This window comes from Abramis brama, assembly GCF_963993115.1.
Source record: "Abramis brama genome assembly, chromosome: 3".
NCBI lineage: Eukaryota > Metazoa > Chordata > Actinopteri > Cypriniformes > Leuciscidae > Abramis > Abramis brama.
Window position 1 is genome coordinate 7,260,095 of NC_139965.1, and position 26,357 is coordinate 7,286,451.

Consider the following 26,357-nt stretch of genomic DNA (forward strand, 5'->3'; position numbering starts at 1 on the left):
AATCCAGACGGTTGTCCTGCTGATCCGCTGGGGAGAACGCACTGTGGCTGATCCCCGGAGCCGGCATCGCAGCCGGTGTGTGTGCTGACGCGCCAGGAGATATACTTCAGCCATTAACACCAGACAGAAGGATATTCACATCACCATATGGAAGGAAGCGCAAATGGATGGAGACGCATAGGTTACTGTAAAGCTACGTCTTAGTTGGTACTTATCTTGGCAAGAGCCGAGTGCAAATCAGCATGAAGTTTCAACATCTACTCTCGTGTAATGGAAATCTTGAGTTAAATAAACATGAATAAACATGAACATGAAATAAACATGAAAATTGTCCCCGAGTGTCTTTAAAGGGAAGCTGTCAACAAAGAATTTAAATGATGAAATGCTTTCAAATGATTTAATTACAGACACTAAATATATACAGATTTCTTATTCAATTATGACTGAAACTTAAAGACATTGTTTTTGAATTAAATGATGGTTTACCAATGTGAAAAACCAAGAAAAACACCTCTAATAAACACTTAATAATTTCAACAGTTATTCATTTATACAGAACATTTGATACAGAATAAAACTATGTTATGTAATTACTCAAACAAGCGAACTAGAACAAGCAACAGTATCATTGTCAAGCTTTCACTAACAGACTAACAACACAAGGTTATGACAAATATAAAGCTTATATAAGAACGGACTACAATATTTTCAAACCACGTTAAAGGACAAATAAATGCTGACAGAACATTCAAACATGTGGACAGAATTAACTCTTTAATATCAGACTGAAGTTTCTTCCTCTGTTACAGCGTACTGACTCTGGTCTTCAGCAGATGAAACTGAAATACACATAAATCATTGCTTCAGTGAGGGAATATGAAGAGAGAGAGAGGGAGAGAGAGAGAGAGAGAGAGAGAGAGAGAGAGAGAGACAGAGAGAGAGAGAGACAGAGAGAGAGAGAGAGAGAGAGAGAGAGAGAGGGAGAGAGAGAGAGGGAGAGAGAGAGAGGGAGAGAGAGAGAGAGACAGAGAGAGAGAGAGACCTTCAGAAACTTTTATTCTAAAAACATTATATTAAAAAAAAAACACATTTTTCTTTTCTTTCCTTCAATTTGTTTAAAGAAAACAACAGCAATTTCAAAACAAACAAAACGACCAAAGAAAAAATACCTTACCAGTGAAAAAACAAACTACCAGATTCATGAACAGTAACAATTGCTTCTTTAACACCCCATATCATTTAAAATAAAATTACATTTTGTGTTTGCTGATAATATGTATACTCAGTAACTACTCGAGATTTCACCAACGATTTAAACAACATCACCAAATCAACATTTTGGTTCTCATTCTTGCACTGATGGGATTTCAAAATAGCAAGTTTAGCTTGTCCCAATAAAAAATTGGCAAGCTTACACTCCCTTTGCCAATAACGTCTATACCTATTTCCAAAAATAAACAATGTCTTGTTGAATAAAAATCCAAGTTTAGACATCATTCCATCAAGCAAAACAAGCAAAGGCACTAAACGAAAACAATCACAAAATAAATGAAAAACATCATCAGTATTATTACAAAAAGGACATGTTGATGAAACCGACGGATTAAACCTGGAAACAAACTTATTAGTGGCCACTATACCATGGATGATCCTCCACTGAAGATCCCCACTTCTCTTTGGTATTGGAGGTTTATATAAAAGCCTCCAAGAAGGAGTAACTTCCTCAGGGGCAGAAAGATAAATCCTCCATTTGCTATCAACTCTTTCCCTTAATTGTTTACAATGAGCATCTTTTATACACATCTGATACAAAGTCTTTTTTCCAAGGGATTGAAAATCCAAAGCTTCATAACCCTTCAACAAGAGAACCTGACCACTTACATTCATTTACAATTTTTTGGGTTTAACTTTTAAAACAGGAAACGTCTGAGGCACTGCATCATTACAAATAGACTCATTTAAAAAGGACCAGAATCCAGAAGGAAAAGAGGCTTTAAGACAGTTTACAAAACCATCCATAGTCCTTACTGATCTCAGACCAACTTGGTCAGCAAGAGTCTGTACACTTTTCCATTGACCATTGAGCAAATCAAGCAAATCAATAATTCTTACTATCCCTGCTTAAGAAAACATTGCAAAAAATGAATTCAAAACACTTGATTGTATTTTAAACAATGGATTAAAAAAACAAAGGTTCAAGAATACCATAATGTTCATTGTTATCTCTTGTCATCTCAAACAGTCCCCATACTTTCAGCACTGATGCATAAAAATCAACATAAGACAACCGAGTTTCTGGATCATAGGACTTTTCAATTAGAAACAACTGTCTGTCCAGCTTTACATTGGTCATATTTTGAAGCAAAATGAGACTTAATGGTATCCAAGACACTCTATCTGTCCAATAAAATATCTTTTTTAATGTTTGCAGTCTCATTGCCTTCATCTTTGACTCCACATGAATGAGGCCTTGTCCCCCTTCTGCTACCGGCAGATAAAGAACTCCAGGTGGAAGCCAGTGATGACCGTTCCAGAAAAAGTCAACAAATGCCTTCTGTATTTTTATGAAGAAGTCTTTAGGAGGGTTCAGGACAGTGAGTTTATGCCACAGCATTGAAGCTGCCAAATTGTTAATTATCAAAGCTCTTCCTCTGTACGAGAGCTGTGGAAGAATCCATCTCCACCTCTGGATTCTCCCTATCACTTGGTCAGAAAGTCCCTCCCAATTTTTCTCCATATAGACCCTTTTACAGTTGGTAAACATGGTGACGTATTTGTGTGGGCCAAATACGAGATCCCTCTGGCCGATTCACTAACGCTAGTTTGCAAGTTTTGTTAGCTTGTTTTTTTAACAATGACTGGAAAAAATCAGATTTTGTCTTAATGTGCAAGGTCACTCACTGTCCAGGACCGCGATTGTTATTTTCAAAAGTTAATTTTAGCGGACGGAACCAGATGACGGTGCAATTTTAATGATATGAATATTTTCTAGAAATAAAAATTCCAGATACAGCATACTCATTTTTCATCGATTCTTGCATCCAACAACACAACAAGATGACATTTAATAATAAAAATAATCATTTAAGCTCCTTATTATGTAGCCGAATCTGTGCTGGTTTGTATTGGCCGCCTCCAGTTTTCCGTTTGTTTTGCCTCCAGCTAGCGCCGTGACGTAACTGTGACGTCGGCGCAAAAGGGGTCTATACTCGTCAGTCCCAAAGTAAATGCCAAGGATTTTAAAACCATCTCGAGTCCACTGACACTGTTGAGGTAATTGAGGAGGTCCATTTTCTCTCCATTCTCCCATCAATAATGTTGCACATTTCTCCCAATTTATACATGCAGATGTCGCTTTTTTAAAAGAATTTAAGCAAGTTGTTAAATTGTCTATATCATCAACATTGCATACAACAACAGTAACATCATCAGCATATGCTGTAAGTTTTACAGGGGTTAAATCTGGATATCCAGAAATGCTCACACCATGTAGTCTATTCCTTAATGAAACCAACAATGGTTCGATTGAAATGGCATATAGTAATCCAGAAAGTGGACACCCCTGTCTTATACCTCAAGTTACAGGAAAGGGGCTGGTCAAGGAACCATTGATTCTAAGCATACTGTAAATATTATTATACAGAAGCTTAATAAGAGACACAAAATTGGACCCAAAACCAAAAGCCTCTAAAGATTTAAAAAGATATACATGATCTACCCGATCAAAAGCCTTCTCTTGATCAAGAGAAAGAAAACCTATATTCAGTGCATCTCTTTTCCCAATAGATATCAGATCTCTTATCAAAAAAAGATTATCAAAAATAGTTCGTTTGGGAATACAATAGGTTTGATCCTCATGAATATCACTTGACATAAATTGCTTTAATCTGTTTGTTATAGCCTTTGACAATATCTTCAAATCAACAGTTAAAAGTGATACAGGGCGCCAATTTTTCAAAAAACCCAAATCTCCTTTCTTAGGGATTAGAGTCAAGACAGCTCTTCGGCAGCTCAGAGGAAGAATCACCTGATCAAAACATTCTAACAAAACTTCATGAAAATCCTGTCCCAACAAGTTCCAGAAACATTTATAAAACTCTGCTGTCAGGCCATCTATCCCAGGAGACTTTCCAGGATTCAGCTCTAAAACAGCTTTTGAAATCTCAGAAAAATTAAGAGAACTCTCTAAATCTTTTTTGTCTTGTTCTAAAACCTGCGGAAGGTCACATAGAAAGTCATTTACAACTGATTATTTGCATGCTTCTGCCTGATACAATTTTTTATAAAAAGACAAAGCAACAGCATTGATTTCTTGTTGATCAGTTATTTCTTGTCCATTAGAAAGTTTTAACTTATGAAAATACTTCTTATCTCTGGACTTTTTTTCTAGTCCAAAAAAAAGCTGTAGGGGCATCCATTTTATTTAAATGAGTATATCTTGCTCTAATCAAAGCACCCTTTCCTCTTTCCTCCAAAAGATTCTTTAAGAGAAATGTATTTCTTTCAACATATGTGAAAGATGACTCATCATTACTGGCTTGTAAGTTAGACTGAAGTATATTTTGTTATATTTAGTATCCTCATTTTCTCCTTAAGGGCTCTGGTGCTGTGAGCAGTATACTGTTGACAGAAACATTTTATCTGTACTTTTCCTATATCCCACCAACGACTTAAGGATGAAAAACTATCTCTTTCCTCTTTCCAAGCTTTCCAAAAGAAATGAAAAGCATGAATAAAAGAATTATCCTGGAGTAAATTATTATTAAAATGCCAATACGTAGAATAAGATTTAATACAAGGAACGGAAATAGAGTCATAGAAATATAGTGGTGATCAGACAAGAAGTTTGGTGAAATAGAGACACTAAAAAAAATCTCCCTCGATTATTAGCCTTAACATAAAACCGATCAAGTCTTGCAGCTGATATTTCATTAGAATTCTGTTTGAGCCAGGTATACTGCCTAACCCCTGGAAAACTGTCTCTCCATAAATCAGTAAAACTATGATAATTAATAACAGACCTAAGTGCTTCAGCCGAACAAGCATGAGGTTCCTCATGATTCCTATCCACAGCTTGATCTAAAGTACAGTTAAAATCACCCCCCAACACAATAATCTTATCCTGGGGACATTCTGATACAGCTTCAGAGAGTTTTTCAAAAAAAGATATACATTCATTCCCTGTATTTGGTGCATAAACATTAAAAAAAAGAAAAATTGGAATCTCCTAAAGTAATATCCACTCGTAAAATCCGACCAGAAATTATTTCAGACACAAAAGCTTGACTATTTACCCGTGATGAAAGAAGTATTGCAACACCTGCGCTTAAGTTTGAACCATGACAGTGCTCTTCCCTTCCATTCGGTCATCCATTGCGTCTGATTTTGAACATTCGTATGTGTCTCTTGTAATAAGACTATATCTGTCTTTTTTAACTGTAAATAATCAAATAATGCAGATCTCTTCTCAATGCCCCGACAATCATTAGTATTAAAATAACCTATATTAAATGAAGTCATGGGGATAAGATAAAGAAATTCAAAGAGCAATAGCACAAACACCACAAAACTCATCATAATCTTAATAGTTTTTCGCAGATCGAGTCTTCATTCTTTTTCTTACATCACACATAAATTTCTTAAGTCGGTAGCGTTTTGGTTGATCAAGTTCCTCTAAAGTAGCTTTTCTCATGGCAATGGCACATGATTCATTGAAAAGCCTCAGACTTGGAAAAAACATTAAATTTTTGGTCTCCGTTGATTTTTTGTAGAATCAAGAAAATGATTCAACTGTTCAACCGTATAGTAGGATACATTTGTTTTAGAAGTGGAACTTCCTTGAGAGATTGCATCAATGCTCTCTCCACAACTATCTGAGTATTCACTGTCAGAATCATAAAGAGAGCGTCCATCATGTTCCAAACCATCTCTAGTCTCATTATGCGACAAGCTATCTATTTGTGAATCCATCAAATTCGTCGCTCCCTCAAATTCCACTTGTTCTCCAATGTGCTCAGAAACCCTAGCGCTATCAGCACCAACAAGTTCTGCACCATCCCGTTTTCCAACACGATCACCAGCAACATTTTCAATGGGGACCACATCAGAGTTATCGACACAACCAGACGAACTAGGTTCACTAAGGCTGTCACTAACTTTTTCAGAGTTCTGAAGAGTTTTATTTTCATTATTTTCATAGAGGAGTAGTATTTCCATTCAGGAGTATGATTTACCTGCTCATTAACAGTGACTGACTCATCCCCATTGTTAACTTGTTCGTCCTTTTTTGTGGGACACGTTTGTCTAGTATGTCCATGCTTTCCACAGACAAAACATCTCATTGTGTCGGAAGTAATGAAGATAGTATAATCCTTACTCAACACTGTCAGCTTCACTGAAACATTCAAATCCTGATATTCAGCACTCAAAATCATGAACATTTGTCTTCTGAAAGACATGATGTGTTTTAAATCGGGGTTTTTTATTCCCAGAGGAATCATCTTCATTAAACCGACAATTTTGCTGTAACGCGCAAGAATGCGTTAAAGCATATCGTTGGGAATAAACGGCGGGACATTTGACAGAATAACCTTTTTTGAAAGGTTAGACAGCGGCAGTACAGGAATGAAAATATCTCTCACTGATACAACACACTCAACTAAATGATCCACCATAGTTAACTCTTTCAGAAAAACAACAAGAGCCTTATTCATCCTTGACGCAGACAAAATATTTTGTGCACCAATTTCATTTCCGATTGCTATCAAGCAATCTTCCACCGACACCGAATCATCTGGTATGCATTTGCAACCATGTCGGGCAGTCAAGATTGAAAACCCGTCTGAGTTTGAACCCATAATCACCACACGACTGGACTATAAATAAACCTACTACAAACTACTAACTAGCAAAATTATAAAAAAAAGAGAAAAGTTAGAAGGAAAGTTTAAAGCACTCACTCAAGAACGCCGTCACTCATTCACTCGCAGTTGCACGCTTCCCACAATCACTCCGCACATGCGCACGAGAGAGAACGAGAGAGAGAGAGAGAGAGAGAGAGAGAGAGAGAGAGAGAGAGAGAGAGGGAGAGAGAGAGGGAGAGAGAGAGGGAGGGAGAGAGGGAGGGAGGGAAGGGGGAGGGAGGGATGGGGGGGGATCAGACAGAAGTTTTACCTCTCGCTCTGTAACACTTGTAAAGCAGCACGACTGTCGCTAGCAGATACGGAGAAGCTGCCAGAAGAGAACTGAGGGTTTTGAGGACAGAAATCTGACCTGAACGTGACACTGGAAAACAGAAACACAAGAACATTATTGAGCAACATTACAGAGCTCTGAAGGGCTTTCAGAAAGTTTCTCGAGGAACCCAAAGTTTGTGAGTGAATATAAAAGCTCATATTATTCCACCACCATTCCCCTCTTACAGCTCTGTATTAAAGGAAGAGTTCATTCAAAAATATATATTCTGCCACATTTACTGATCTTCGTGTTGTTCAAACCTGTTTGAATTTCTTTCTTGTTTGGAAAATAAAAGATATTTTGAAGGAACTTTTAATTTCATTGTATGGAAAAAAAAAAAAACACAACAACAACTCCCAAACACCTTCTTATATGTTCCACAGAATAAAGAAAGTCAAACATGTTTGGAACGACATGAGGGTGAGTAAATTATGACATCATAGTATATTAATATGTTATTCATTTTAATGTTTAAGAGGTACGTACAATTTATTTTCCCTCTTCAGACCAAAACTGTATGTTTGACACTGAACATATATGAGCACAATCAGATTCATTCCTGCTTTCAAATGAAAAACTGAATTTATGAAAAGTCAGATTTTAACAGGAAAGTCTCTCACAGTCTCTTGATTTCATTGAATTGTGTGATGTTTTTTTATAAGGTGTTGATTTCACTATATTTCAGCATATTCTGCATGTGATTTGATAGTTCAACTTCACAGTTCTGTCATGAACTCTCTGAGTGTTTGGCATGGTAATGGATATGACAATGTTGATATGTTCGTTCTTGAAGGAATAGATCTGCTACAAAACACATGAATTACGCGTAGCAGATCTATACAGGTGGAGCTGGGGAAGTTGGAGGGTTTCTGAAAGCGCACGAGCTCATTGGCTGCTGATACAGCAGGAATCAATCAGCTGTGCCCTATAGAGAATGATGTGATTGCAGACTGAGTTAAAGACCGGTCCGCCAGCGCCATCTAGAGTTTCATGACAGAACTTTGTATTTGTCAATACCTGATTGTCTCCAGCAGAAATAAGAGACAGAGACTCATATATATGAATAGTGTGGCGTATCTCATCAGATGCTCATGAATAAAATAACCTCTGACTGAGATCCAGCTGTGGAGAGACTGTCCTCTCTCTGTTTTACAGTAGTAGAAACCCTCATGTGACTTTGATACAGTAGTGATGCTCATCTCTCCTGTCGTCTGATCCTGGATCAGTGATCCGTCTTTATAGAAATACATCAACAGATGTAGTGACGATACAGGCTGTATTAATCAGAGCCATACTTTTTATTTAATTATTATTATTATTAAGATCTGGATAATTATTATTAAGATCTGGAGGGTCAAAATGTTCACTACCTTTAATCTGATAAACTTTTATTCAGCAAGGATTCATGATCAAATGTGACGCATTGATCAAAAACGACATTTATGTTACAAAAGATTTATATTTCAAATAAATGCTGTTCTTCAAACTTTCTATTCATCAAAGAAGAAAAAAAGCATCATGTTTTCCACACATTTTTTTTTTCAACATTGACAATAATCATAAATGTTTCTTGAGAAGCAAATCATCATATTAGAATGATTTCTGAAGGATCTTGTGACACTGAAGACTGGAGTAATGATGCTGAACGTTAAGCTTTGAATAAATTACATGTAACCAGGGCAAAAATATCCTGTAGTCATACCAACCCGCCTCTAGATGGCACACTGGTGCACATGGGTAGTGCAGTAACGGAAAGAAAAGGAGAAGTTGTTTTTTGACGATAATAGAGACATTTCAGAGCACACGTGAGCTGAAGCACGTTGGAAACTAACACCAACTTTTTTTTCTTTTTTTTTTAACTTGTAACGTGTTCGCAAGATAAAGGGGAAACCCCCAATTTGGTATTTTGTTTGTTGAGCGGTTGGAGCAGAGATTGATCGCACGGATTCCGTATTTCTCCCGAGTGCCAGAGATTTATGTGTGGAACGATCATACATTCCACGGTGACGGTGACTGAGTGTTTGTTCAAAGGAATGGTTTGCTGTGCACTGTTTGTAATGTCAACGTTCATCCAAGTTTATTGATGATCTGTTATAAGAGATAAGAATGAGTAGGCTATAGTAATGTTAATTGAAGAGTGTTAAGTGTGTTTATTTCTGTCTTACAAATGTGTGAGTGGCTTATAAGAATGTGTCTTTAATCATGTTTCTGTTTTGTTCTTTATCCAGAAAGCATAAAAAGCCACTACCTTTGTTTATTTGGGGTATAAGTGCTCACATAAACAGTTTTGGGTATTCTGTTTTATTTTTGAGAACGCTGAAATTATTTGCATAAAGCTGAAAAGGGAAAATTAACACAAATTGAGTATTGTGAAAGAGAACTTACTGAGGGGAAGATACGGAAGTGTGACTATTATTTTTTATTTTGGTTTGTTTCTTTGTACATTTGTGGAACATTGTGACCTCGGTAAAGTTGGTTTCATATTCGCACATTCGAAGCTATGCTCTCAATAACTTCCTTACGGTGTGAGCAAAATATTTCATATGAGATTATTATTATTACCTCCATGTATAACTATCTTCTTCAACTCTGTTTTCTTTTAGTGTCGATGTCTTTCAAGTCCGGAAAAAAACATTGCTCTCTATGGGTGGCGGTGACGTCAGCGATCTCCAAGGGACAGTCTACAAATTACATTGTTTTATCAAATTCATGATATGTTTCAACATTCAAAATTGAATATCTGTATTACACACGGCACAGAAACGTTACTAAAGACGTTGAGACAAAAAAAAACGCATAGGCTACATGTCCTTCATAGATGAGACGAGTAAAATAGCTGAAAACTGAGTGTATTGAGTTGAGACAGATAGATAGAACCTTTTAAACTCTACTTGTGTGTGATATATATATATATATATATATATATATATATATATATATATATATATATATATATATATATATCTATCAGAGAGAGGATAGGGACAGAGAGATGGGGGAGAGAGAGGGGAGAGAGAAAAAGAGGGAGGGGGAAGGAAAATGGGAGAGAGAGAGTTTTTGTTACATAGTGTAGGCTGAGCAAATATGGGCCGAAATATTTAGTGCCCTAGTACTTCTAAAAGCCTTTTAAATGTATGTGAATTAAATGTGGCACAATGGCCTTCATCATCATGCTAATATGCGAGGATTTCATATATGCTGATTGAGGACTGTTGGGACACTCCAGGCACAGTATGGCTCTGTGGGAGACCGAGTCGTTTGCACCATTGTACAGACTCATGTCAGTACCATTTGCTTCACATATGGGCTACATCCGACTACATTCTGTTTATTCACTATTGTGTTCTAATATATAGGCTAAATATGCCATGTGTGGTCTCATCTGACAGCTTATAAACTGAAATGAAGAACTTAATAGAGATATTAAAGTATCATCAAGGTACAATTGTGCATTGAGGAGAATACTGTATGTTAATGTTCTTCTCCCCCTCTGGATCTCCAGCCATTTGCATCATCGTTGGGTTTCCTGTCGGTCGGGTTTGGTGCTGATATTCCACTCATGTTTAACAATGCTTTGCTCAGGGTATAAGAAGGAACAGTAACTGTTGATCTTGGAGAAAGGATTTAAACCCCCCCACTCCCGCACACCTGTGCGTAACTGAGAAAGGCTTGTTGGGCGTCGTCGGCACAACAGTGCATAATTTGTTACAACAAAGTTTCGCAACTCTATCTCACATGCAGGCCTATGTATAATATTTAAATAAATTAATAAATTACTTTGCCTGCTTTAAAGGCTTTGAGAATATGTCCTTGTTTAATCACGATTATTTTGAAAACTAAAGTGATAACTTTCGTTTCCAGCCTTACACACACACACACACATTGACACATACATATATGTATATATTGATACACACACACACACACACACACACACACACATATATATATATATATATATATATATATATGCATGCAACATTTGTTATTTTACATGCTTAAACATCTCCCCCACACAACAGCTTTACTATTTATGAAACATATCTTGCCGTTTTTGTTTGAACATACTGTTCCATAAGGCTTTCTAAAAATAAAGGAAAGAAAAAAACCTTACCTCAACCTGCTGCATCTGAACTACTCTACCACCCACTTCTGTCTCTTCTTTATCAATCTCTTCCCGACCTTCTTCTTCAGCAAGACTGAAGCTTTAAATTTGTCAAATCAAATTAACTGGAGAACTGCATGATCATAGGATGAGGGCCATGCATTTTGGGGGCAGGTGCTCAAGTGAAAAAATAAGCCCTCTCATAATTATTTCTCGAAAAATAAAATTACAAAGGCCTAATATTAAACACATTTTACTAGGCTACTTAAGCTATGACATAGGCTAATTAATTCAGTGTCGTCCAATCCATTTACATTAGAATTAAAATAGCTAAAACAGTGTTATATTTTTTTTCAAAATATACAATTTCAAATAAAGAAATATTTTGGAGAATGAAATGATAAGATTATAGACGAGACTAAATACACCCGTATGGCGGCAAGTCTTAATAGGCTATATTAATGAATTAACTGATCGTTTTACTACACCGTCACTGTCCACATTGCTGAACGTGCAAGGGTAGCTTATCACTGAGCACCAATCTATTAAAATAACTGTTAAAGTGGTTGGAATGATTTTTTTTTAGAATCCATTTAGGGTTTAGGTTTTAAATAGATAACTCAAAAACTAATTAAAAAAATTGTATTGCTACATTTCTAAACGGGCCCAAAAATGACTATCATTAGGCTTATTAAACACAGTATATTATAAATTATATTATATTAATTATAAACACTGGTCTGCTTTATACGCCACTGTCGCTGTCCCGGTGCGTGGTGCTGAATACTCGAGGTCCCACTGGCCGCCAATATACATACTGCTGAACCATATAGCTCAACAGAATTAAATGTGAACCATCATACACTACAGCTTAAATATGTTTAAAAGATTTATATTACATGAGATAACACGGCGTTCAACGTAATCACTGCGGATCAGTGGTTAAAACTGTCGACTAACAACAAGAAGGACATCAGGCTTAGCTTAGACGTGCATCTTCATATGTTGAGATATATGCTTTCCTTCCTTGGCTTGCAAAAGACATGCAGTGATAAACTGCAGCAGCTCAACAAGCCTCGGAACATGTCTGAATACTGATGCATTCCTAATCTATATATATTCTCACGGTATGTTGTATATTTTCATATGTAATCGCAAAAAATGCAGTGTGCATTTTTGTTTGATTATTTAAAAATAATCGGTGAAATCATCAATATCTTAGAAGACGAGGAGTTTAATATAAGTGCCTAAAATACCAACAATTTGGTCCATTTTAAATAGATGTAAGAGTAATCTCCTAAACCATTTCTATAATCTGCACATGGGAAGAAATCGTTTGACATTTTTGAAACATTAACTAATCTGGCACGACCTGTTCTTGATTATTTCCCCAATGTCCTTGTGAATTGTAAGACAGGTGTTTTAGTTTACAAACCTTATAAAAGAGTGTCCAGACAGAAGAAACATTTCCATGTCATCATGGGAAGATTTAAAAAAGGACACAGACAGAAAAGGAAAGATGTCTGGGCACAGGCAGGGGGAAAAGAACTTATTGTGCAAGAGCTACTAAAAGCTGAAATCCTAAAAAGTTCTCAAAAGTATGCATCACCAATTTGGTCGCAATTATGCATTGCTTTATTTGGAGAGGATACCCCCCAAAACCGTCACTGGCTATGGCTTATTTGGACATACAACAGAAAAGGTGTGAGGGACCAATTACATCGGGCCATGGCTTCCAGTACACTTTCAACCACATCTGAACCAAAGCTACTGGAGTCGGGTGATCAAATGGAAAATGAAGGTAGGCTAAGTTTTGTCCACACTATGATAATTTATTAAAATAACTAGGCTAAATAAACTTAAAAAATGTCACTCATAGACGTCAGGGTTCATCAATGCAGCATTAACTGGGAATAAATTAAGAATCAAATCTAAACACATTAAAATTAAATAAAATCATTACAACCTAAAAAGTATAGCCTACCCTAATTAAATTTTTCAAAACACCGTCAAACGCATAGCCTAGGCCTAAGCCTTTGCGCGAACTTGAGTTTAACGTGAATTGTCTATAATTAATTTGTTAATGACACTGCAAATATATTGTATAAATATCGCAAACTAAGGCATATCTGAAAAGGGGAAGGGCTATACAAATAATGTGAGTTTACTTAAGGTATGGGTAAATTCAGGTTGCTGGGACACATATTTGCCATTGAGATGACTTGGGGAAAAAATATCACAATCAACCAACCTGAATTCACCGTATACCATACTTGTTAGTCAATTTTAGGTTCCCAGAACGTTCCCAGAACCTTCCTAGAGGTTCCCTTAAGGTTAGGGGAACGTTCCAGGAACGTTCTCTTTAAAATAACCTACAGGGAACGTTCCTAGAACGTTCTTGTTTGGTTCCCAAAAAAAATAACGTTCCCGGAACGTTCTGTGTTTGCTGGGCTAGCACGGTGTCGCAAAACGCAAGTCAGCTATCCAGCTAGCTAACTAACCCGTTTGTTCAGTGATACACAAATTACACACACACAATAGGCTACTGTGTTGTGTGTGTGACGTTTGTGTTGTGCACTAAATACCTCAAAGATAAATAGCCACAAAAACGCAAATCTTCAACAGCATGGCACAGCACCTCAAAAGGAGACATTGCTAGATGTGTGCGAAAATCGACTCGTTTCACAGCAGCGTTTGTGGCCGGCATTTGAACCGCGGCTTGTGTAGCTGCATTTACAAACCAGGATCTTACAGCAGGGGCGGTGCCAGATAATTTTTAAGCAGGTGCTGAGGGGATGCTATTGACAGGGCCCTGTGAGCTGCGCAATTTTGTGTTTGTGTAATATTTGATTAAAAATACAACCATTATAAAAATCAGTTAGGCTATTCTTATGAAATATTATTACAGTGTAAATCAGCTGTTTTCTACGTGAATATATATATATATATATATATATATATATATATATATATATATATATATAAAATAAGTGTAATTTATTCATGTGATAAACAGAATTTTCCGCATCATACTCCAGTCTTCATTGTCACATGATCCTTCACAAATCAGTATTATATGAGGATTTGATGCTGAAGAAACATTTATGACTATTATCAATGTTGAAAACTGATTTAGGCCTACATTTATATTTCAGGATTCTTTGATGAAAAGAAAGTTCAAAAGAACAGCATCTGAAATGCAATCTTTTGTAACATTATAAATGTATTTGTGACTTGTGATAAATTGAATTCCCCCTTAATGAATCAATGTGTTGATTTATATATAAATTTATAAATTTATTCACAAAGAAAATGGGTGTCCTTTATAGGTTCGAATTTCTTTTTTTAAATTAAGGCATTAAGATCAATTTCCAAAATATTATTTTTAATTCCTCTTTTTAGTCAACTTTAGCAAGGGTGCCTAAACGTATGCATAGCACTGTATATACTGTTTTGAGTCGGTTTCAGCCAACGCAGATCTTGAGACGGCGCCATGTTTACGGATTTTATTTTTAGAATAACAAAAACAAACATAGGACAGGGAAAGCTCTGGCTTTGTGTCGATGTGGCCTTAGTTTCATAAATTTTCATTTAGTTTAAATTATTTTTTATTTTTAATTTATGTTGATTATATGAAAAATGAAAAGCTTGAGTAAGATGCACAATTGGGAGACAAATGGAGTGGGCAGAGATGATTTTAACCATTTCATTTTTTTTTTCTATTAAGCTTTTCTTTAAAGTGAATTTTGTTTTGTATTAATTGTATCTTAATTTTATTCGTCGTTTCATCAACCAATTTCCTGGATTTATTACATAAGAAGTAAATAGCAGGCAATATCAGGACTTCAGGAGCTCCGTGTTGTGCGTGAACTGGAGCTCGCCTCATAAATGAACCCAAACTCATAAGCTTTGCCTCAAGTAATAGACAAATATACATTTTCATTTTCAATTGTTTTGTTTAAAGATATTTCAAGCTCTCTATAGATATTTTTCACATGTCTGTGAAGCATAAGCTGAGTTTCGGTTAATGATGAGATGGGCTCCGTTCACCTGCAATGCAAGAGACCACGCCAGTGCCTCCATATCATGATAATATTGTCTGCTATATTTGTTAAATCCAGGTAATTGGTTAATGAAAAATGTATTAAAATTGATATACAATTTATACAAAACGAAATTCACTTTAAAGACTTTCTACAAAATAAAACTGAAGTGGTAAAAAATAAATCCCGTCTGACCCTTCGTCTCCTTGATTATATTGCTCATCTTACTCATGCTGTTGTTCACTTTCATAATCCACATAGATGGAAAAAAAATAACATTATAATATTTTAACAAATATGAAAATGTGTTTGTTTATGGCTACAACATCTATAGTAGCATAGTAGCATGCATACTCTCTATTTGTACAAATTTTGTCATAAATTAAGCATGCCGTGATTATTGAAGTTGCTTTCCCACAGGTAATGCTCTGTGTGAGAAAGAGGACATGGAGGAAAGTGTGGACTTGGAAGAGAAAAGTGTGGACTTGGAAGACATGGAACCACTCAGCAGACAGCAGACACTAAGGAACCTGGCCATGTCTCCCGGGAGACAGGAGTGTGGAGAAAAACATCCAATGCTTTTCGACAATTTTCAATCAATCTGGAAAGAAAAGTATGGGACAAAATATGTCCATTGCACAACTCCACAAAGCTCAGAAAGCCATGGAGTCACTATCTATATGACCAATTCAAACAAAAAAATGCTTGCTGCACACTTTCGTTTAAGTATCAGCACATTAAACCTTTGCTGAGCAGAAAAAATCAATCTCCATATTTGCACATTGTGGCTGTATGCACATTTAAATCATGCTCTGCCAAATATATTTTCCAAAGAAAAAATAAACCAGACAAATATTCTCAAGTGAAAATCTGGGTCACACAGAAAGGGAAAATCCATCATAAAATAGGTGAAAGAAGGTTTAGGCCAGCGACCTATACAAAACGAGGCAAAATTGCACGCTCAATGACCCATGGACCAAGTAATTTTTTTTACAGCAAGCTTGCATCAACACCCACAGAAGAGCTACTGGCTGGGAATATGAGCAGCTGCCTCAACAAAAATGTCCTTAAGGTCATAGGATCAGAGGTAAGAAGAAGCCAGAACTTCCACAGAGACATGCTGATTGATGTGCACCTCACACAGAACATTTTAAGAGAGTGTGACACATCCCACTTCAAAATGCCAGGGTACATTCAACATTTCAGCATGGACCCTTTTGGGGTCCATTTGTTTACTGAAATGGGCATCAGCATTCTTCTTGAACACCTCAGAAGAAAAAGTTCTGTGACCCTCTACCTTGATGCCACTGGGGGACTCGTCACAAAAATCCCAAATCAAGGGAAAAAAGTGCTGTATTACTCCCTTACACTTCCAGGAGGGGGTCGGGATGCACCACCTCTCCCAGTGTCTGAAATGCTTTCCAGTGAACATTCAGTTCCCCCGATTACATTTTGGCTTATGCAGTTTACACTACATTTGTCAAGATATACACAAATACACATCACTCAGGTTGAAACTGATTATAGCTGGGCTCTGATGCACAGTGTCTTACTTGCATTTAATAAAGAGAATGTAACGTCTTATCTCAACAGAGCATATGACATTTGTCATCGGAAAATTTTGCCTGCTGATTTAAAACCATTCACTGTTCTGCATATGTGCTCTGCCCATGTCTTGAAAGCAGTCCGTCAGGCAATGTTCAGACAGACAGAAGACAAGGGCTTGGTAGAGTTTGCCACATTTTGCTTTGCCAGACTGCAAAATTCAAGCACCATGCTTGAACCCACACAGATCTTCAGGGCATTATGTACCACCCTAACAACTCCAAAATACACGAAAAGTGTTGAGGAAAGTGTTTGTGCGTTGGGTCATATCATTAAAAAATCCACAGAAAAACCCACTGAAGACACTGAACTGGAGGAAAACAAGTGTGACTTTGAAGAAAAAAAACATGCAAAAACGATAATGGCCAGTTCACCTTTCACTTTGTATTTTCATAAGGTGTTGGAAGAGGCTAGGAAGCAGGAGGCACATGACATCTCTGAAAAGAACCCATACTTCTGTCCGGGAATCATCAGCATGCTATTTAATACCTATATTGGGATTTTTCCAATGTGGAGTGGCTTGCTTTTAGGGGATCTCAAAAGACATGCCTCAAGTCTAGCAGAGAAAGAAAAGACAAGGGACAACAACTGTCATGTGGAGAACTGGTTTGGAATTGTTAAACACTCCATCATGGGTAAAATAAAAAAAATGACACCAGGAACATTCATAAGAAAAATGTACCCATCATTGCAGGCCAGGAGAAAGAAGTAAGAATAATAATAACAAAAGTGACAGTTGGACAATTGTGCTGGAATTGTGAATTTTAAATGAAATTGTAATGTATAATTTAAGACAAAATATTCATGTTTATGTCATTGCAGGTTGACTTGCTGTGGACAAATAAACCAACAGAGCTACTTGTAGCTATTATGGAGGACACAGAAGAAAAAAACGAGTACCTGCTCCATCACAAAACATTTCAGACATTGAAGCCCCATAATTGGGTCTTTGGAGAGGTAAGCTCATTATGACAAGTTACTTTATTTATATGTAAGACAGTAACGCATTTGGGTCAGAATATAGGTCATTTCCGTGTCAATGTTGCAATGCTTTGTACTTGCTGATGGATTCAGGCAATAGAGAGTTACATTCGGGCCCTACTCAACAAAAAGGGTTCAACTACTCCCCTATACCAGTTGAGTCATTATACCACATATGTAATTCTGCATGGTATGATGGAGCAACTGGCACGACAAAGTTTACGAAAAGTAAGTAATTCCAGAATGTTTTTGAGTTTTTAAATCTACGCAAAAATAACAGTTGAATTTTTCCATCGTAGGTAAACTTTGAGAAATATGATGGGGCAATTACTTTTGTAAACATAAACAATGTGCACTGGAAGTTAGTGGTAAGTTAAAAGCATATTGTGTATTTCTGTACTCCATTACTCATATTAATGCATCCAGATACTAATGTTAGAAGGACACTGTATTGTTGTTGTTATTATTCTTATTATTGTGAACCTAAATAAGAATAATAAGAAGATTCATGTATTATTTCTTTCTAAATCGGAAACAATCTTTGTGCTTGACCCTCAAAGTGGTTCCATGGAAATGGATGATGCCTCACATGCATGTGGCAGATTTGGGTACATTGTTTTGTTGTTTTCCCCATCAACCTGTGTATATTCACATTTATAACACTTTGACAAACTATCACAAAACTGTTTCCATGTATTTCACCAACTTTAGTGAATACTTCATTGAGAGAAAAAATCAACATGGAAGAGAGGATTGGACCAACATCAAATGGAAGCCTGGCACAATACCTCACACATTTCAGAGTGATGGTGTTAGCTGTGGTGTATTCGTGATGCAGGTAATGACAGAATAAAATGTGTACATTAATGTGTCACAACTGTGTGTTTTTCCTGGTTTTTCATTGTACTGTTCACTGCTGTTTCTCTAGATGGCAAAACAGCTGGTGGAGAACTTCCCTAACATACCTGAGAGCATCAATATCAATCCATCAGATGAGTGGATGCACCACTGTAGAAAGCAGATTGCAAAAGAAATTTTGATTGGATCAGGTATCATTTTCAAAATAAATATGAAAGTACTGTTGTATCTGATTACCCAGAATTACATTATAAGATTGACTTTAAAATAATTACAGTGTCAAGGGTACACAAGTACTGTTCCATTTGTGGACAAAAAGAAGGAGTCCAAACAGAGGAGCACTGCATTTGGGTAATTATTACATTAAATCTCATGGTCATCACTAAACACTGCCAATGTAATGTATACTAACTACACTATGACATGGAAAAACAATTTACATATATTTCCAATTTTCTTCTTAGATACAGTGTGAATTATGCAGAAGGTGGTTTCACACTAAATGTCTGGACATAATGGTCCCACCTGAAGATGAATCATGGTCCTGTGTTTTGTGCTTATAATTTTTTTGTAGGAGATGTAATGTTTTGTTCTTATTTGTTACCATGTGTGTTTACTTTGTTACCATGTACAGTGTGTGTGTGTATGTATATATATATATATATATATATATATATATATATATATATATATATATATATGTATGTATGGAAAATATATAAACGTTCAAAGTGTTTTGAAACTGTCTTTTTGTATTTTATTGAATACAACACTGGTTTTACTATTTTACTGTTTTATTTCTTATCTGAAAACAGAGAACATAAACAAATTACAAATTCTAACAAAGCAAAGTACAATTTCGCACAGTACAGAGAAACTTCAGAATTTAACAAAATCCAGCTAAGATGATTAATGAAAATATAAAATATTAATATCATCACACTGCTGATTGTGCAGGATTCATCAGTTGTTTTAAAATAACTGTTAGTGTATTGATTTCTTTTTACCGATTCAGCACTTAGGTTTCAGTAGTTTTAACTAATTAGTCATCATGTTGTGTAAAGTTTAGTGTACATGTTGTTGTAAATTTTAGCTGAATTTTAGGTGAAACTTCATTAATATGTATATGTTCAGTAGGCTCCAAGGAAGAAATTCATGGTTGTCCTAAATATTTGTGTTCCCTATATTGTAAATTCTATTGAGTGTAAAATTCTACTGTATATCAAAGTTACTATAATTCTACAGATATGACATGCCAAACAATGATTTCACAGTACCCAAACTACGAGGTGTATTTTATTTTGAGGTTTATATTGAAACTTCCAAGACAGAGTTAGTGCAACTTGAGAATGTTACATGTTGTAAGTTACACAAAACCTCCAATGTTGGATTTAAGAAATATTTATTGAAAAATTTAACACCAAGAAAGTTTAGAATATCTGAATGTTATCTCCAAACACTAGGCCATTACTGAACTGTACATATTCAGAACCACGCATTAAGTTAAATAATGCAAAGTTATAGCTTTAGATTTGATATTTGCTGAGGCTGCCTGTACGAACAGAAAACTCATACTGGTTTATGTAAAACTTTCCATAATTTACCAAAGAGATATTGTAAAGGTTGTAGAATATTACTAGTGACCTGACTTACTACTGAGGAAAATTTGCCAATACCTCCCTACTGTACATACGGTACACAGAAATGAATATGGAAAAATTACAGTAATTCACCTGAAGTAATTTGTCATGTGCCAAAGGCTGTAGTGCTTTCCTAGTGACCACTCTGACTTACTACAGGAGACATTTTGACAATACCTCTCTAACTGTACAATTGTCAAATGATTATGAAAATAATGACTGTAATTCACCTAATTCACCTCATTATGGTGATCCCAATCAATATCTTACATTAAGACTCCACCCATTACACTAGTGGCCATTTTGAAAAGTACATTTTCATTTTTTTAATACTTCTCATTCAAAATTGGTTAAATTATGGCAAAAATAGCTCACATGATCTTTGGACCGTCTCTTTTGGTATCAGGCTAACCGTAAGCTACATTAGCATTAAGCTGACTTAGCTTGCTGATTTGGGCAACATGCATTTGTGTGCTCAATCTTAAATTTAAGTCTCTCCTCAGCAGCTTGGTAAGACAGCATCAACTGTGGCAGAAGCTGCTAAACCTTGTTACAAGCCCTGAACCATTCTGGTTGTTGGTTTGAACTTTGTGTGCCACATGCCATGCCCAGGACGAAGAGGTACTGTGGCCTTAAAGGTTGTATCAGTGATTTTAGGTCCAAACATAAATTAATTATCTTTCCTAATGATCCGCCAGCTGGCTGTCCCATTAGCAGGCTGTCAAAAAAACGTGTCTCTGTAGGCAGCCTAGGCTCTGATATCTGCACACAAAAACAACTGCTTTCAACAACATAAACAAAGTTTTCCACCCAATCACCACCAGGTGGCGCTAAACATGTTTAGCTCATCCTGTCGGTGATTGGTTGGAGCAGTGTTTATTTTGGTTTTGAGTGTTTAGTTATACCCATTGTTTTTGTGTGCAGATCTCAGAGCCTAGGCTGCCCACAGATACGCGTTTTTTTGACAGCCTGCTTATGGGACAGCCAGCTAGTGGATCGTTAGGAAAGATTAGATTAATGTGATAATTTATATTTGGACCTAAAATCACTCATACAACCTTTAATAATAATAATAATTAGTTACATTTATATAGCGCTTTTCTAGGCACTCAAAGCGCTTTACATAGAAGGGGGAATCTCCTCAACCACCACCAATGTGCAGCATCCACTTGGATGATGCGACGGCAGCCATATTGCGCCAGAACGCCCACCACACACCAGCTTACTGGTGGAGAGGAGACAGTGATGAAGCCAATCAGTATATCAGTATATGGGGAATGATTAGGAGGCCATGATGGACAGAGGCCAAGGGGCAAATTTGGCCAGGATGCCGGGGTTACACCCCTACTCTTTTCGAAGGACATCCTGGGATTTTTAATGACCACAGAGAGTCAGGACCTCGGTTTAACGTCTCATCCGAAGGACGGTGCTCTTTTGGCAGTATAGTGTCCCCGTCACTACACTGGGGCGTTAGGACCCACACAGACCACAGGGTGAGCACCCCCTGCTGGCCTCACTAACACCTCTTCCAGCAGCAACCTGGTTTTTCTCAGGAGGTCTCCCATCCAGGTACTAACCAGGCTCAGCCCTGCTTAGCTTCAGTGGGCAACCAGTCTTGGGCTACAGGGTGATATGGCTGCTGGCGAGCAGTGGAAAGTAGTGGAAAAGTTTCTTCTGTTCCAGACATGGTGTCTATATGTGAAGGAACTTGCTAAATCCAAAATGCAGGAATTTTATATAAAAATTATGCTTTATTATCTTATTACTCGTCCTGATCTTGCTGGTGCTTTGGGGGCTTGGCCCTGTATCTGTGCTTGCAGTTATATTTTGTTCTTTAACCTGTAACCAAGAATACTAACACACACACATTTGGCAAAGCTTTAACTTTTTAACAGGAGACTTCTCAAAACCTTTTTCTCGTTCTTTCTCTCAAGGATAAGACACTTATCTTACTGTAAAATATAGACTTTGACTAAAAAAATGGTCTCTCAATATAGGTTTCAATGACCCCTGAGACCATTTCTATCAGCGTAGCCAAGAAAAGCAGATGGATGTTGTGAAACGTTATAGAAGTCCATATTTCTGCAAGCCGGGCTAAATGAGCAAGCCCTTTAATGCATTCCTGGCATGGGCCAGACCCTTCAGTCACACCTCAGATAGCAAATACAGGCATTTAAATGATACATGAAATAATATTTTCAATAATCAAACAAGTAATTTCTATAACAAATTAAAATGTTTAAGTTGATATTTAATCTTTAAAAGCATTTTTGTAATGTTGAAAAGATGATTACGCTAAAATATTTGCAGTTTTTTAATCAATGAAAGAAATGTGTTGTACAAGAAACAACCATTGTAAAACCTACTTTTACCTAATACATTTATCAAAACTAATTGAGTAGAGACATCACTAGAAGCATACAATAACCTTTGAAACTTGAAAAAGGTGAAATTAGTTGTTTTCATAAAATGTATGTAGCCTACTAAACTTATAGTATAGGCAGGTATTGTCAATATTTCACCTGTATTAAGTCAGTCCTTGAAAGAACTACAACCTTTGGGATATATAAAAAAAACAATAGGACATTTACAGTTTATTTCATAAACATAAGTAATAAACATGTAATAATAAGCTTATTACATACATATGTAATAATTGTACAGTAAGGGAGTTCAATTTGTTATAATTTAGGGATGGGACGATTACCGGTTTCACTATAAACCACGATAAAATGCACTGACGGTTAGTAATATCGTTTAAAATTTAATTATCATTAAAACCGTGTTTGATTATCGCGATTTTAGATCCTGTTCAGCCAGCAACAGTCTGATGCAGGCGCAGCGCGCAATGTTGTTGTTTTTTTTTATTCAAGAAGGAATTGCGGAAGGCAGTGACCGTGCTCGGGAGATTTTTCTGCCTTTTAAGAGAACCAATTCTGAGGTGTGGTCATATTTTGGCTTTAACAAAAATCCTGAGGGAAACTTAATCGAGGATGGTCACCCTGTCAGCTCTAACATGCACAAGAAAGTAGCCGAGTCGTCTTGTGTGACCATTACCCACTGTTGTATAGCGAACGCAAGGCAAGTTAACTTTGACCTCAATACCAAAACTACTAGGAAATAATTGGGCATAAAATGTTGTTTTAAGTTGAACTATTTTATATCAATCACTTGAAATAAACGTGAAGCTTCCGCAAAGAAAAGTTCGCAGCAAGTGGCTTTGAGCCAAAGACGAACGAACAAGTTCAAACAAGACTATGTGACATTTAAGGGATAATAATTTATATTCATCATACACTCATTACACCGATTTTTTTTAGCACATAATTACGGGGACATTGAATTGAGATTAATGTTTTAAATCTTACCTGTTTATAAATCCATTACAGCGTACAAAACAATCGTTCAGACAAGATGATCACAACAATATTATCAAACTCTGTAAACAATAAATCAACTCTGATTTAATTTTAAAATACAATTAAAACCGGAGACGCAAGACGGCAAGTTGTATTTGAATGAAACGAGAGAGCGCGTCCATTGTGATCATGGTGTAACGTCTGTCAGAGTTTGAATACTAACGTTACCCAGATACAAGACAGTGCAAATGAACTGTTAGTTCCACGAGACTTTTATAGATGTTTTCTCTCAGTTAAGCGCACACTTCACATACATGTCGAAGAGCGAATGTTAAAAGGGAAAATAAAACACTCTAAAACACGCTACAAATCAAAGTGGAAACACATTATAATAAAACAACGGTCAGCAGTAGAGCGGTCATCTTCCTCTTTGCGCGAGCAATCTCACTCTCACTGTGCGTGCGCGCTCACATAAAAACAGCATACATACAATAACGTACGCCATAGAAGAAGTTATCTTAAAGGCACATCAACATTCATGTCATGAACACTACTTAACACTAGGCGGCCGTTACAATGGATGTGCGCGGTGTTATAATGCATTGCTATTGACGACCGTCATTATAAGGAAGGAAATACCACATAATAGAATCTTGCTTTAAAAAGTGCATAGAGCTGCTTGTTTTATTTGTTGTTTGTTGATTTTCAAATATTAAACTTCTTGAAATGTCTTCAGTGTGATCATCAACTCTTTTTGAAAAACTTTCATCTCGTTTTAACAAAACCGTGATAATATTGATAATCGCGATAATTTTGGTCACTATAATCGTGATATAAAATTTTCATACCGTCCCATCCCTATTATAATTTCACCTGTAGTAAGTCACTCTGAGCTGTAGGAAAGCACTACAGCCTTTGAAACACGAAAAAATGCGTACAGTGAATTACAGTTATTTTCTTAACAACATTTTTGTCAACTGTACATACAGTAAGGCAGTTTTTGTCAAAATTTCACCTGTGGTAAGTCAGCCTGGGCCGTAGGAAAGCACTACAGCCTTTGAAACACGAAAAAATGCGTACAGTGAATTACAGTTATTTTTTTTAAAAAAACATTTGTGTCAACTGTACGTACAGTAAGGCAGTTTTTGTCAAAATTACACCTGTAGTAAGTCAGTCCTTTCACTAGGAAAGTACTACAAACTTTGATATATAAAAAAAAAACCCACTATAGGTGATTTACAGTTTATTTCATAAACATGTGTAATAAACATGTAAAAAATGCTTATTGCATAAAATTATTTCATAATTGTACAGTAAGGGAGTTCAATTTGTTAAAATTTCACCTGTGGTAAGTCAGACTGGTCACTAGGAACATGCTACAAACTTCGGATAGTAAAACAAAATCCCTTTGGTGAATTAATGTAATTTTCTTTAACAATATTTATGTACATTATGTACAGTGAGGCAGGTTTCAATCAATGCACTTTTTATTGTTGCTAAAGTACAATCAATAGAATTTGAACAAATAATGTGAGAGATATTTGCTGGTACATTTGTATTTTGCTAAATTTGAGTTGTCTGTTTGCACACAATGGAAAAAAAAGCAACTTTTTAGACAGTCCCTTAATTCGCCAGCGCACCGAGAAATATATTCGGTGGATATTCATAGAAAATATGATATCAGCTCATTAATAGTATATTTTTCTTCATGAAATTAGTTGGAGCTAATGGTCAAACATGCCAATAATATTATTGAACTTACGTTTACACTTTCGCATCTACTTTTGGAAATCTATTGAAAAACAAAGTCTGAATGTGCGAATATGAAACCAACTTTACTGAGGTGTCTATGGCCGTGTGTGGGCGAAGCTAAAGCTATGTGCTAACGCGCCACACTAACAACACAGAGACATTTGAAGCAGTTTTATCAGTTTTACTCACCTTTATTATTGCGACTGCTCGAACCATAAGCATTAGACGATCTGCAAATCTGTCGATCTGGGCTTTGTTTATAAAACAATCATCATCGAAATCCAGGGAACAAAGTCTTAGGGCCCTTTCACACCTACCTTGTTTGGTCCGGACTTTCGGACTTTTCAGTTTGGTCCGAATCAAAATTACAGGTGTGAAACCTCCCCCGGACCACGGTCCGGACCAAACAGACGAAATTTGGTCCGACGAAAAGAGGTGGTCTCGGTCCGGATCAAACTGTTCAAAGGTTTGGTTTGTTTCCAGTGTGAAAGCATTTTCTGTATGGTTCGGACTTTCGGACTATTTACAGGAAGTCCCGGTGGTTCCCGCGTAGCCTAAACCACTGAAGAAGAATATTTATGTGCAGATCTGTCAGTCCTGCCCACAGCGTTTCTTCCAGCTGATTCGCGTGCGTGCGTGCGCGCACACACACTAACACACATTTGTCCAGCGTCCTGCCGGCGATGATAAAATGTTCGCACAACGAGGACGTTCATTTGGCGAATGTGAACTAGCGTCGAGTATAGCTGTTGCTGCAGGGAGTAATGCCGTAATAATA

General features: G+C 36.6%; 1 protein-coding gene across 2 annotated transcripts in view; it reads right to left on the reverse strand.

Moving 5' to 3' along the window:
* Positions 1-356: 356 nt before the first annotated feature.
* Positions 357-26,357, reverse strand: part of LOC311079191 (uncharacterized protein) — a 49,480-nt gene continuing 23,479 nt past the window's right edge. Inside the window, exons 1-3 of one of the 2 annotated variants that reach the window (XR_014605346.1) lie at positions 9,799-9,889; positions 7,174-7,284; positions 357-839 (exon numbers count right to left, since the gene is read on the reverse strand). Coding sequence is in view for 1 of the 2 variants with exons in the window: in XM_084108406.1 (XP_083964532.1) it covers positions 781-839; positions 7,174-7,284 (170 nt within the window). In the remaining variant the exon portion in view is untranslated. Of the gene's footprint in view, positions 840-7,173; positions 7,285-9,798; positions 9,890-26,357 lie in introns of those variants that run through there. The other variant, XM_084108406.1, reaches the window with a different exon arrangement.